This window comes from Puma concolor, chromosome A2, assembly GCF_028749965.1.
Source record: "Puma concolor isolate L17-30 chromosome A2, mPumCon1.1.hap2, whole genome shotgun sequence".
NCBI lineage: Eukaryota > Metazoa > Chordata > Mammalia > Carnivora > Felidae > Puma > Puma concolor.
This window is the reverse complement of record NC_141668.1, coordinates 111,482,320-111,496,711: the sequence shown is the minus strand read 5'-3', so window position 1 is coordinate 111,496,711 and position 14,392 is coordinate 111,482,320. Positions and strand designations below refer to the sequence as shown.

Sequence of the window (14,392 nt, the reverse complement as noted above, 5' to 3'; positions counted from 1 at the left end):
CATTCTTGCAGATAGCCTCTCTTGGGTCCTGCTTGCTGCTCCCTTCAGTGTATTCTATAAACTTCTATCCCCTTTGTTCTGCCTCAGATGAATTCTTTCACTTCCTGCACCCCCTGCTTCCACTCGATCGTCACCCCACATTCGGGGGCCCCCATCTGATCGAGAGACACCTCATCTAGATTCCACAGAGGGGATGGAACACGTGGCTTGTTAGGTGGTGTCTCAGGCAGACACAGGAAGTCCATATTTTAAAGGGATTCCGTCTCCAGTTCAGTGTTATTTTTAAGAAAGCAGAGATGTGTGGTCTACTGAGAAATGTTTTCATCAAAATGATGAAAACAGAAACCAGTTGGCCATGACCGGCATTGGCTTCAGTTGCCTTGAAAATCCAAGGTTGTGAACGTGTCAGGGTCTCTCCTGGGTAGCCTCTGTCCTCTCTGAACCTGGAACTCCCTGGGAACCAGATGCTTCCCTTGCTGGCCTGCCCAGGCCAGTCCAGGAGGGCTCACCGGAGTGATGTGCTCTCCTTTTCCAACTAAACCCTCACCCCCCAAACACAGGGCTCAAAACTTACGACCCCAAAATCAAGAGCTGCACGTTCTACTGACAGCCAGGGGCTGAGATGAGCTCTCCTGTCCCAAACTATGCAGTAGGTTCCTACAGTGAGGGCAGGGGGCCAGACTTGACCTGCTTTTGCATTTTGTTTGGCGTGCCCTGTTTAAAAAATGTTTGACTTTGTCACCAGTTTTTACAAGTTGGACGCTTTCGCTTAAATATCCGGATTTTCCGTTTACGTAAAGAAATCAAGAGATCAGCTGACACTGTGCCCTCCCACCTCTGTATCAGCAAGCAGCTGGAGGCTCCTTGGGGCTGGGCTGTTTTTTCCAATTTGCCCCAGTCCCTACCAATCCTTACTGCCCTCCAATGGTGAGGCCAACTGTGGCTGTTCCTTCTTGGGCTTGGTGATGCCAGTTTCTTACACTGCCTACTTCCCACTGTGGATCACCTGCAGGGTCTCTGTTGGGGTTTGATCTGTGTACAATTGTCCTCTAGATAAACAGAACCAGTAGGAGATGTATCTGCACATCTATAGATGTCTATAGATACATATTTTTGCTATGTATATCATGGCAGTCCCTTGGAACTGTAAGCTGGAGGCCCAGGAAAGCCAGAGGCGTAATTCAGTTCAAGTATGAAGGCCTGAGGACCAGGGGAGTAATGGTGTAAATCCCAGAACAAGATGAGGGGCGCCTGGGTGGCTCAGTCGGTTAAGCGCCCGACTTCTGCCCAGGTCATGATCTCACAGTTCGTGGGTTCCAGCTGTGCTGACAGCTCAGTCTGGAGCCTGCTTCAGCTTCTGTGTCTCCCCCTCTCTCTGCTCGCCCCCCGCCTGTGCTCTGTCTCTCTGTCTCTCAAAAATAAACAAACACTAAAAAAAAAAATTAAGAAAAAAAAAAAGAGCAGGAGATGAGATGAGGTGTCCCAGCTCCACGAGACAGGAAAAGAGGAAATTCCTCTTCCTCTGCCTCCACAGATTGCAAATGCCCACCTATTTGCAGAAGAGCCATCCATTTAAATGCTAATCCTGTCTGGGAGCACTCTCAGAGACGCACCCGAAAACAATGTTTAATATGGCCCACTAAAATTAACGCGTAAAATTAACCATCACAGGCTTCCCTGATGGAGAGGTTTCCTCCTACTCTGTGGTATTTTGATTTATAATAAAAAATATATGTTTGATCTTCATTCCCATTTCTGGCACAGAGCTCCTAAAACCCTTAGAATTTCCTAATAAGAGTGATCAAGGTGTTTTTATATTCTAGGGGTGCCTGGGTGGCTCGGTGGGTTAAGCATCGGACTTTGGCTCAGGTCATGATCTCATGGTTCATGAGTTCGAGCCCCGCGTGGGGCTCTGTGCTGACAGCTTGGAGCCTGCTTCGCATTCTGTGTGTGTCTCTCTCTCTCTCTCTCTCTCTCTCTCATGCTCTGTCTCTGTCAAAAGTAAATACACATTAAAAGTTTCTTTAAAAAAGTGTTTTTATAGTGTTAAACTCCTTTCTAGCACACGTGAGTTTATGTTAATGAGGTGACTTTTGGGGAACACCTAAAGCTGGAGGGCTGGTTGCCTGGGGAATCAAGGGAGTGATTAGAGGCTTGGAACTTTCAGTCCCACCCCCTGACCTCTGGAGAGTGGGGCAGGGCTAGAGATTGAATCCATCATTAACAGCCCGTGATTTAATCAATCATGCCTGAGTATTGAAGGCTCTGTAAAAGCCCTAAAGGACGGGGCCAGGAGAGCTCCTGGGGTGGGGAGCACGTAGAGATTTGGGGAGAATGGCACACAGAGAGTTCTGTCCTTTTATAAAAAACTGGTAAGCTGGTAAGTAACATGTTCCTCAGTTCTGTGAGCCACTCTAGCACATGTATCAAACCCAAGTACGGGGTCATGGGAAGCTCCAGTCTATTTCCAGCCCCTCAGAAGCACAGGTGACAAGGGGGGAAAGGGACAAGGGGGGAGGTGTGTGTGGGGGGGGGGCAGTCTTTTTAGGCCTGAGCCCATAACCTATGCCGTCTGATGCTATATCCAGGTAGATAGTACCAGAATTGGGGTAACTGCTTGGTGGTGTTGCAGGCTGGATGGGGCCAAGGATGGAGAGGGGGGTTTCACAGGACCGGTCAAGGGGCTCCTTGGCTTCGCGCAGAATAGAAACCAAATGCGCTGAGATGAAGTGAGAGCAGAATTTATTGCAGACCTAGAGAGAGTGCAGATTCAGGCAGAGCACCTGGGAAACTCGGAATGGAAAAAAGAGTGAGTCTCATCTTTGCTTGGAGTCTGGGCTTTTTACTGAGAATTATAGTCAAGTGCCTGTGTTTTCGCAGGCATACAGGAACAAAGAGGAGTGTGTAGATGTCCTCTGTAAGTCACCTATACCCAGGAGCCAGGGGTCTTGGTGAGTCAGTGGAATCTTCCAAGATATTCATAATGACCCCACCTGGTCCCTCCTTAGATGTTCTCTACTGTGCTGGAAGACCCCAAAGAAATTAAGTCCTTGACCTTTTACAAGAAGGACATATATCATCTGTCCTATAAGGCATGTATAAGGCAGGGGAATAGACCCGAGCAAGAACGGAAGTGGGAAAAGGAGCAAAAAAAGCAGTTTTTCATGGTCTCCCTTTAGTTTCCCTGCTCAGTGGTGCTGGGGGAAAAAATGCACATTCGAACTCCCAACCTCAGCCCGTCCTACTGCTGCCATAACTTTCGATGCCCTGCGCATCGACGTTGGCAATTCAAAGCCCACAGTGATGCCATCCGAGTGCTGAAAGGGCATTTCAGTTCCCTCCATTTTGATCTTCGTCTGTACATTCGTTTGTTTTTTTTTTTTTAATGTTTATTTATTTTTGAGAGAGAGAAAGCGCAAGCAGGGGAGGGACAAAGAGAGGGAGACACAGAATATGAAGCAGGTTCCAGGCTCTGAGCTGTCAGCACAGAGCCCGATGTGGGGCTTGAACCCACGAGCCACGAGATCATGACCTGAGCTGGACGCTTAACCAACTGATCCCCTCCGGTGCCCCTCAGTCTGTATGTTCTAATTGATTCAGTTCTTTGCAATTTAATTCAGGAAAAAGACTCTTCGGGCAAAGCAACCCCAGTGGGAAGGAAACTACCTCCTCAAGCAAGAAGCACTGCCCTGAGCCAACAAGACCCCCCGTGATATGACCCTCACTGCTCACCTGCTTGTACCCACCCACATTTGCCCCACATTTTCCTTATATAAACCTAGAAGTATTTTTGGCACTTTGGAGACTGTGAGACACTAGTCTGCTGTCTTACCGGTGTTGGCCCGCCCGAAATAAATTCCTTTCCTGTTTCCCTACATGGGTGTCTCTGCCTCTGGATTTTGCCGGTGGCAGGTGGCCCAACCTGGTCTGTTTGGGACCCCCGGAGCTAGGTATTCTGGCACCCTTGTGCCCTGGCTGTAGTGCTGGGTGCCCAGCAAAATCTGGGCTGGTGGGATTTCTCCCCAGATGCAAACAAATAGGACAAGCACTTGTGTGTCATGTCTCCTCCCCTGGCTGTCCCCAAACCACTTCCTACACACACATGCTTGGAGAGTTCCTCTCTGTCTGAGGAACAACTATTCCAGCCCAGCTCATGAGTTAGCACACCTGCTCTTCACTGTAAGCCCTATTACTCGTTGTGATGGAGAACCCAGGGCAGTAGGAAGGGTGAGATGAATCCTTACCAAATGTTAAGTAAGGCTGATTTCACCCATTTAAAAGTGTTATGAAAAATACCCAAAGTATCTCTTAAAAGCTGAACAATCCAAAAGAGGAATGCATCCATATTCCCACCAAATGTGTTTTATTAAAAATTTTTAAATTTTCGGGGCGCCTGGGTGGCTTACTCGATGAGGCATCTGACTTTTGATCTCAGCTCCGGTCATGATCTTGTGGTTCGTGAGTTTGAGCCCCTCATTGGGCTTTACGCTGATGATCCAGAGCCTGCTTGGGATTCTCTCTCCGTCTTGCTCTGCCCCTCCCTTACTCACTCTCTCTCTCTACCTCCAAATAAATAAATGAAACTTGAAAAATTTTTTAAATTTTCTTTTATTGTAGGAAAATATACATCACATAAAATTCACCATTTTGACCATTTCTAAGAGTGCAGTTCAGGGGCATGAAGCACTCACACTGTTGCACAGCCGTCCCCACCATCCAGCTCCAGAATGTTTTCATCTTCCCAAACTGAAACTCCATATCCATTAAGTCCTGACTCCTCCTCCCCCCACCTCAGCCCCTATAGCCACCACCCTACTTTCTGTCTCTATGAATTGTACAGCTCTAGGGTCCTCATATAAATGGTCCTCATATATTTATTTATTTATTTATTTTAATTTATTTTTTATTTTTTTTTTTATTTTTGAGACAGAGAGAGACAGAGCATGAACAGGGGAGGGGCAGAGAGAGAGGGAGACACAGAATCGGAAACAGGCTCCAGGCTCTGAGCCATCAGCCCAGAGCCCGACGCGGGGCTCGAACTCACGGACCGTGAGATCGTGACCTGAGCTGAAGTCGGACGCTTAACCGACTGAGCCACCCAGGCGCCCCTATTTATTTTTTAACGTTTATTTATTTTTGAGACAGAGAGAGACAGAGCATGAATGGGGGAGGGTCAGAGAGAAGGAGACACAGAATTGGAAACAGGCTCCAGGCTCTGAGCTGTCAGCACAGAGCCCGACACGGGGCTCGAACTCACAGACTACAAGATCATGACCTGAGCCGAAGTCAGCCGCTTAACCGACTGAGCCACCCAGGTGCCCCTAAATGTTCCTCATATAAATGGTCCTCATATAAAACCATGTATTATTATACACGGTTTATCCTTTTTTTTGTGACCGGCTTATTTGATGCAGCACAATGTCCTCAAGGTTCATCCATGTTGTGACATGTTCAAAATTTCCTTCCTTTTGAGGACTGAAGAATATTCCACTGTATCCATAAACCACATTTTGTGTAGCCATTTATCCATCTGTGGGCACTTGGACTGCTTCCAACTCTTGGGTGCTAGGATAATGCTTCTACATGCATGGCTGTGTGAATATCTGTCTGAGTCCCTGCATTCGGTTCAACAATCCCAGAAGTGGGATTGTTGGGTCATATGGTAATTCCATGATCAGTTTTTTGAAGATCTGCCATACTGTTTTCCACAGTGGAAAAAGTTTCTTAATTATAAAAATTGCTCATGATCTTGAGAGCTCTGTAGTTAGCAATATCTCTGATGAGCATAGACACAAAAATTGTCAACAAAATATTAGCATACTGAAGCAAACAACACATTAAGAAAATGATTCACCAGGGGTACCTTGGTGGCTCAGTCAGTTAAGCGCCTGACTTCGGATTGGGTGACGATCTCACGGTTTGTGAGTTCAAGACCCGCGTGGGGCTCTGTGCTGACACCTCGGAGCCTGGAGCCTGCTTTGGATTCTGTGTCTCCCTTTCTCTCTGCTCCTCCTCTCCTCACACTCTGTGTCTCTCTCCTATGAAAATAAATAAACATTCAGAAAAAATTTAAAAAAAAAAGAAAATGATTCACCACAATCAAGTGGGATTTATTTATTCCTGGGATGCAAGGGTGGTTCAATATTTGCAAATCAATCAACATGAACAAGAGTGAGGATAGAAACCACATGATCATTTTGATACATGCAGAAAAAGCATTTGACAAAGTACAGCACCTAGTCATGATAAAAACCTTCAACAAAGTAGATCTAGAGGGAATGTACCTCAACACAATAAAGGCATTATGTGGAAAACATCATACTCAGTGGGGAAAAACAGAGAGCTTTTCCCCTTGGGTCAGGAATAAGACCAGGACATACACTCTCATCACTTTTATTCAACATAGCACTGGGAGTCCTAGCCACATCAATCAGACAACAAAAAGAAATAAAACACATCCAAATTGGTAAGGAAGAAGTAAAACTCACTATTTGCAGATGACCCGATACTATATATAGGAAACCCCAAAGACTCCCTGAAAAAACTACTAGAATTTAGTGAGGTCACAAGATACAAAATGAATGCACAGAACTCTGTTGCACTAATAAGGAAGTAGCAGAAAGAGAAATTAAGATAATAATCCCACTTACAATTGCACCAAAAATAACAAAATACCTGGGAATAAACTTAACCATGGAGGTGAAAGACCTGTATTCTGAAAACTACACACATTGGTGAAAGAAATTGAAAATGACATAAAGAAATGGAAAGACTCCATGGAGTCAGTCATGGAAAGACAGAAAGAAATGGAAAGAATCCATGCTCATGGATTGGGAGAAGAAATATTTTTAATATGTCCATGCTATCCAAAGCAATCTATAGATTTAATGCAATCCTTTTCAAAATATCAATCTAGTTCACAGAATTAGAACAAATAATTCTAAAATTTGTATGGAGCCACAAAAGACCTCAAGTAGCCAAAGCAATCTTGAAACAAAACAAAACAAAACTGGAGGTACCACAATCCCAAATTTCAAGATCTACTACAAAGCACCAGTCATCAAAATAGTAAGGTACTGGCAAAAATAGACACATAGGTCAATGGAACAGAATAGAGAGCCCAGAAATAAACCCATAATTACATGGTCAATGAACTTCAACAAAGAAGGCAAGAATACCCAATGGGAAAAAGACAGTCTCTTTAACATATGGTGTTGGAAAAACTGGATAGCAACACGCAAAAGAATGAAACTGGACCACTTTCTTAACATATGGTGTTGGAAAAACTGGATAGCAACAGGCAAAAAAATGAAACTGGACCGCTTTCTTACACCTTACACAAAAATAAATTCAAAATGGATTAAAGACCTAAATGTGAGACATGAAACCATAAAAATCCTAGGAGAGAGCACAGGCAGTAATTTCTCTGACACTGACCATGGCAACATTTTTCTAGATATGTCTCCTGAGAAAAGGGGAACAAAAGCAAAATTAAACTATTGGGACTACATCAAAATAAAAAAAGCTTCTGCACAGGCAAGGAAACAATCAACAAAACCAAAAGGCAACCTATGGAATGGGAGAAGATATTTGCAAATGACATGCCTGATAAAGGGTTAGTATCCACAATATATAAAGAATTTATATAACTCAACACCCAGAAAACAAATAATCCAATTAAAAAATGGGCAGAAGACGTGAACAGACATTTCTCCATAGAAGACATCCAGATGGCCAGCCAACACATGAAAAGATGCTCACCACCACTCATTTGTCAGGGAAATGCAAATCAAAAAAATGAGATATCACCTCACACTTGTCAGAATGGCTAAAATTAACAATGCAAGAAACAACAGGTGTTGGCGAGGATGTGGAGAAAAAGGAACCCTCATGCACTGTTGGTGGGAATGCAAACTGGTACAGTCACTGTGGAAAACAGTGTGGAGTTTCTTCAAAGAGTTAAAAATAGAACTGTAGATCTAGCAATCGCACTATTGGGTATTCACCCAAAGAACACAAAAACACTGATCCAGAGGGATACATGCACCCCTATGTTTATGCAGCATTATTTACAATTGCCAAGATATGGAAGCAGCCCAAGTGTCCATCCACCGATGAATGGATAAAGAAGTGGTGTAAAGATACAATGGAATATTATTCAGCCATTAAAAAAGAACGAGATCTTGCCATTAGCAACAATGCGGATGGAATTAGGGAGTATAATGCTAAGCTACCTAAGTCAGAGAAAGACAAATACCATGATCTCACTCATATGTGGAATTTAAGAAACAAAAGAAATGAACCAAGAAAGAGACAAGAAACTAGACTCTTAAACATAAGAACAAACTGCCAGAGGGGAGGGGGCGGGGTGTGGGTGAAATAGGTGAAGGGGATTAAGAGTGCACTTACTGTGATGAAACACTGAATAATGTACAGAATTGTTAAACCTCTATATTGTACACTTGAAATTAATATAACACTGTATGTTTGTTACGCTGGAATTTATACGAAACAACAAAAACAAAAAAATCCATTCATGATCTAAAACAAAAGTAGTGCCAACAGGAGAGAAGTACTAAGTGAAGGTACCTCTCTTTCCCCACCTCTCTTTAGAAGCAGTTGCAAGTACTAGCAGTGTCTTGAGTATCTTTCTAGAAATGTTCTAAGGATATGCAAATATGTGAACATACACATCATTTCTCCCGTACACAAATAGGATCCTTCTAAACAATGTTGTGCATTGACTTTTCCTACCAATATATTTTTAGCAGAGTCATACAGAATGCAAAAGTTACTGTTTTAAAACGTACAAGTCAGTGGTTTTTAGTATACTCAATTGTGTTGTGTACCCATCACCGATGTCTAATTCCAGGGCATTTCCATCACCCCAAAAAGAAATTCCATAGCTATTAGCAGTTAGTCCCAATTTCCTTTTACTGTTCATGCCCTGGCAACCACTAATCTACTTTCTGACTCAATCGATTTACCTTTTCTAGACACATGAGTGGAATCTTATAGCATGTGGTCTCGTGTCTGGCTTTCTTCCCTTAGCATGTCTTCAAGGTTCACTCTTGTTGTAGCCTATGTCATTTCTCTTGGGTATATGCCTAGGAATGGAATTGCTGGGTGATAGGGAAATTCTATATCTAACTTTTGAGGAGCTGCCAAGCTTACTTGCACACTGGCTTCACCATATTACATTCCCACCAGAAATGTTATGAGGGTTCCAATTTTTCTGCCATTCTCACACTTGTTCTTTTTCACTTTAAAAAATTATAGCTGTTAGCAGAGAAGAAATGTTATATCCTTGCGGTTTTGATTTACATTTCCCTAATGAGTAATGATGTCAAGCATCTTTTTGTGTGCTTATTGGCCATTTGTACGTCTCTGGAGAGATATCTATTCAAATCCTTTGCTTTTAAGTTGGGTTGTCTTTTTGCTGTTGGGTCATGAGTTTTTAAAACTATATTCTGGGTAATAGTTGCTGATCAGATACAGGATTTGCAAATTTTTCTTCCATTCTGTGGGTTGTCTTTTCACTTTCCTTTTGGTGTTCTTTGAGGTAAAAGAGTTCTTGGTTTTGATGAGGCCAAATTTGTTTCTTTCATTACTTGTGTTTTAGTTTCACATCTAGAGGAAACCATCCCCTAATCCAAGGTCACACAAATATACTGTTGTCTTCTAATAGTTCTTGTTCTTACATTTAGGTCTTTGATCCATTTTGAGTTACTTTTTGTGTCTGGTGGGAAGTACGGGTCCAAATTCATTCTTTCCTATGTAGATATCCAGTTGTCCCAGAACCATTTGTTTTTGAAAAGATTATTCTTTCCTCCATGGAATGGCCTGGGAACAATGTATTTGCAGACATAAATTTTATATATATATATATATATATATATATATATATATATATATATATATAGTGTTTCCTATTCTTTAAAATTTTTTTTTAACGTTTATTCATTTTTGAGAGACAGAGAGAGACAAAGTGTGAGTGGGGGAGGGGCAGAGAGACAGAGGCACAGAATCTGATGCAGGCTCCAGGCTCTGAGCTGTCAGCACAGAGCCAGATGTGGGGCTAGAACTCAGGCACCATGAGATCATGACCTGAGTTGAAGTCCGACGCTTTACCAACTGAGCCACTCAGGCACCCCTGTCCTATTCTTTTCAATATTATTTATGTACCTTATTTTTAAAATACTTTTGGGGTGCCCGAGTGGCTCAGTTGGTGAAGTATCCAACTTCGGCTCAGGTCATGACCTCCGGGTCCATGAGCTCAGCATCAGGCTCTGTGCTGACAGCTCAGAGCCTGGAGCCTGCTTGGAATTCTGTGTCTCCCTCTCTCTCTGCCCCTACCCGGCTCTCACACACTCTCTCTCTAATATAAATAGACATTAAAAAAAATAATAAAGTACTTTTAATAATAAGGCACTCATCAATAAACATTTAACTGAGAATTTTCGCTGTTAGCCTCTGGACATACAGCTTGAATGAGACTGACACAGTTCCTGCCCTAAAGGAGTCTACATTCTACAGGCGGATATAGACCATGAATTAGCCAGGAAAAGGGCAAATAAAAAAAAACTGCACTTGAGAGCTATAAGGGGACACAAATCAGAGGGAAGGCGGAAAATAAGCTGGGTGAGGGTGTACGTGATCAGAAGGCCAGTCTTCCTAGAGGAATCAGAGACCAGCTGTGCAGTCTCTGTGGGTGGAACTGGCTTGGCCTGTTGGAGGAACTGGGATAAGGATGGGGGGGGGGGCAATGGGATTGTAGAGTGAGGGGTACAGTGGTGACAAATGCAGGGGAGACCAGCTAGGCATAAGAGCAATGGGGTGCGCCAAATGAGTACACAGCTATGCCCTATGGAGACTAGACTGGGTGGAGGGCATGGCGGATGCAGCGTTATTTTGCTAGGAAGCTAGTCGTGAAGTAGGGGTTTGGGTCGGGAGAGCAGACGGAATCCGGGTTGAGGGGTGGGGTGGGGGAGTTCAGGCAACAATGGAGTAAGGGCTGCGGAGGTGTAAGGCTTTAGGAAGTTTAGCAGGAAATGCAGAGTGTAGGCGGGGGTCCGGTCCAGGGGGAAAGGATCTGCGGGCACTACTCGCAACGTCTGTGGGCCAGGAGCCAGAGCCAGCGGGGCGGTTTCCAGTCCAGTAAGCCCAGCCTGGTGCTGGAACCCTGACTCTCCCAGTTCCTGGCTGTGACCTCGGGCAAGGGACTCGAACCGTCAGTGCCTCAGCTTCCTCACCCTTGTGAGTGTGAAGATAGTTGGCTGCTATTACTAATCCACTACCCAGTGGAAAGCCAGTACTGTTAGGTCGGGGGCAAGCGTCGTTCCCCACGGAGGGATCCGGACCGCAGCTCGCGAGGTCGGGGCCGGCCAAAACGCCCGGGGCTCGGCGGCCAGCAGGCCTCGCGGGCCCCGCGCTGACCACCCCGAGTCCGGCAGGCCTCGCGCCGCGCCCCGCGGCTCACGCGCACGCGCAGCTCCAGGCCGGACTCCGGCCGTGCTCCGCGCCGGGCTTTGGCGCCGATCCGCCGCGGCGGCCGCACGGCGTCGCGCACGGCTGGGCGGGGCGGACCGCGCTTCTTCCGAGGCGGCGGCTGCGACGCCGCGGCTGGGCCCAAGATGGACCTCCCGAAGCTGCTCGCCGCCCCGACCGCGCGCGGAGCCCAACATGGCGGCGGCGCCGGCGGTCCCGGCCGGCTCCGCCGAGGCCCGGGGCCGCCGCCCAGCCCTGGCCCCGCGCGCCGCCGTCTGCTGCTGCTGCGGGGCCCTGAAGATGGCGGGCCGGGGCCGCTGTGCGGGGAGGCCCGGGCGGCGTCGGAGGGCCCGGGGCCGAGTCCCCCGCCCCCCGAGGATGGCAGCGACTCCTTCGTGGTGCTGCTGGAAGTGGCGCGCGGCGCCGCGGCCGAGGCGCCCGGGCGGCGGGAGGTTGGGCCCAGCGCGGGCGCGAGCCCGGCCTGCCGTCCCCAGCAGGGCCCCAGCGGCGCGGCCGCCGCCCCCGGGCCCGGAGCGGGCCTCGCGGGCACCGTCACCATCAACAGCCAGGACCTGCTGGTGCGTTTCGATCACGGCGTCTTCACGCTGGCTGCCGCGCCTCCGCCGTCCGACCAGCCGCCCCGGGGCCCGCCCGCGCCTCCGGGGGAGGAGGCCGCGAGCCCGGCGGAGGGCCGCCGCGGTCCCCCGGCCCCCGGCTCTGGCGCCCCCGGCTACCGCTGCCCGGAGCCGCAGTGCGCGCTCTCTTTCGCCAAGAAGCACCAGCTCAAGGTGCACCTGCTCACGCACGGCAGCAGCCAGGGCCGGCGGCCCTTCAAGTGCCCCCTGGACGGCTGCGGCTGGGCCTTTACCACCTCTTACAAGCTCAAGCGGCACCTGCAGTCGCACGACAAGCTGCGGCCCTTCGGCTGCCCCGTGGGCGGCTGCGGCAAGAAGTTCACCACAGTGTACAACCTCAAGGCGCACATGAAGGGCCACGAGCAGGAGAACTTGTTCAAGTGCGAGGTGTGCTCCGAACGCTTCCCCACGCACGCCAAACTCAGCTCCCACCAGCGCAGCCATTTCGAGCCCGAGCGGCCCTACAAGTGTGACTTTCCCGGTAACCGCGCGCCACGGGCCTGCGGGCGGGCTTCGGGGGGCTCCCGGGGCCCCAGGGCCAAATTGAGTCGCTCACAGTGGGTGCGGTGTCGCCCTGCCTTCTGCTGCTCACTTGGGCAGGATTTAAATTCCGTGGGCCGAGAGTGAGGGGCGGGAACGGAGCACTCTGGTGTCTGTGTTCCAGTTCTTTCCAGGTGATTCACTTAGATATCTCAACCCTGCATTGCTGCGGGGATTTCGACAGCAAGGTAGTAACAAATCATTACAGCCTTCCTTCCCCGGGGTGGAGGCAACAGGTCTCTCTCTTAAAGTGCTTCAGGTTAATGAAAGTGATAAAGCATCTTCCCAGAGATTTGTCTTATGAGTCAGGCGTTTGTGTTCTTCGGGCTTTCATCGGTTAGAAATGGTCAGTTATCAGATATTTCTGCTGGCACGCACCAGTGTGGGAGGAACACAGATGAATCTGGCCAGAAGCCACATTCTGAGGCCCTGAGGCCTGAGGGGGATGGTCACAGGTGTGGTGCATTGCGCTTTTGGTGGCTTTTCTGCTTTTATTTCCTTTGGACTTCAGTTTGGGGAAGTCCTAAAAATTATCCTCATTTCACAGATGAAGAGTCCGAGGCCCAGCAGTGTAGGTGAAATCCAGTGGAGGGTTTTCTCCTCTTTCGTTGTCTGCAGTGGGAGGGAATGCAGGCTCCACAAGAGTAAACTCCACCAGGATCGGCAGCTTTAGGTGCTCTAAGGGGAAGAATGTGCCTCCCCAGGAGGAAGAGAAGATTCCCGCCTGGGAAGGAATTGACTTGGGGGGGAGTGACACTGCCAAGCCAAGGCAGGGAATATGGGCTGTGGTGGTGGTGTGGGGTGGGGAGTGAAGTTGGAAGGGTGTGGGAGGGCCCGTAGAGCGTGAGGGGCCTTCCACTTCCTGTTCATCAAAACAAAAACTCAACTATATGCCTAGCACACACCCAGCGTGTTACTGATGTGTTACATACGTGCAGCGCTCTCCTAGTAATGTGCATGTTGTAAAAAATACACTCACATATAGAGATTTTTAAAGGGTGAAATGAAAAACACATGTTAATAGATTCTTCTGTTTTCTTCCCACATGCTTGTAGACTGTCTTGTGCATCCTCTTTGTGGAGAATATGAGTTTAGAGCACCGTTTCAGAACCTTTCTCAGTTACATACCGTGAATCTGATGATGGCTTATAGTCTGCTCCCTAGTGAAATGCACCAAGAGTGTCGTTCCACGTATAATACCAGGAAGATCAGGGCTGTAGCTTGCTTTCGGGTATGAAGTCCCCCCGAAAGTTTTGAGTTGGATGATCAGTGGGGTGTTTTAAGACGGGTGGGGTCAGGAGAGGGACCAGTGAAACCCCGTTAAATGTTCTAGGCCTGAGTTCCATGTAGGAAAGATTTCAGAGGGAGGATCATAGGCCTTAGTTGTTGATTGCAGGGTGGGTGAATCTTGCTAAGGGCTGAGAGATTTACCTGTTGGAGTGTATGAAAATACATCCAAGCCCAAAATAGGGAATGGGTGGGGGTGGGGAGGGAGGGCAGATTTATGCTAAAGAGGAGGAGGATTTTAGGGCATTTAGGAAGATGAGCACTTCCCAATTAAGTATTGCTAGGGAAAGTAGGGTTCCTTGGGCTAGTGCTTTGATGTGGTGATGATGCACAGCGTGTATCTGCTTAGTGGTTTACAGGCACGATGGTAGCATGTTAAAGGCTCTGAGAAGAGCTGCAACAAAGATACCTGGGAAGCATCTTACAACCTAGTATTTTCTACT

General features: G+C 47.5%; 1 protein-coding gene across 4 annotated transcripts in view; it reads left to right on the top strand.

The window, feature by feature from the left end:
• The first annotated feature begins 11,555 nt into the window (after positions 1 to 11,555).
• The window catches only part of ZXDC (ZXD family zinc finger C), a 38,799-nt gene continuing 35,962 nt past the window's right edge, over positions 11,556 to 14,392 (top strand). For 2 of the 4 annotated variants that reach the window (XM_086697261.1, XM_086697260.1), the window contains exon 1: positions 11,556 to 12,603. In XM_086697261.1, the coding sequence (XP_086553387.1) occupies positions 11,634 to 12,603 (970 nt within the window). In that variant the 5' untranslated portion in view covers positions 11,556 to 11,633. The remainder of the gene's footprint in view (positions 12,604 to 14,392) is intronic. The other 2 variants (XM_086697259.1, XM_025921429.2) reach the window with 1 other exon arrangement.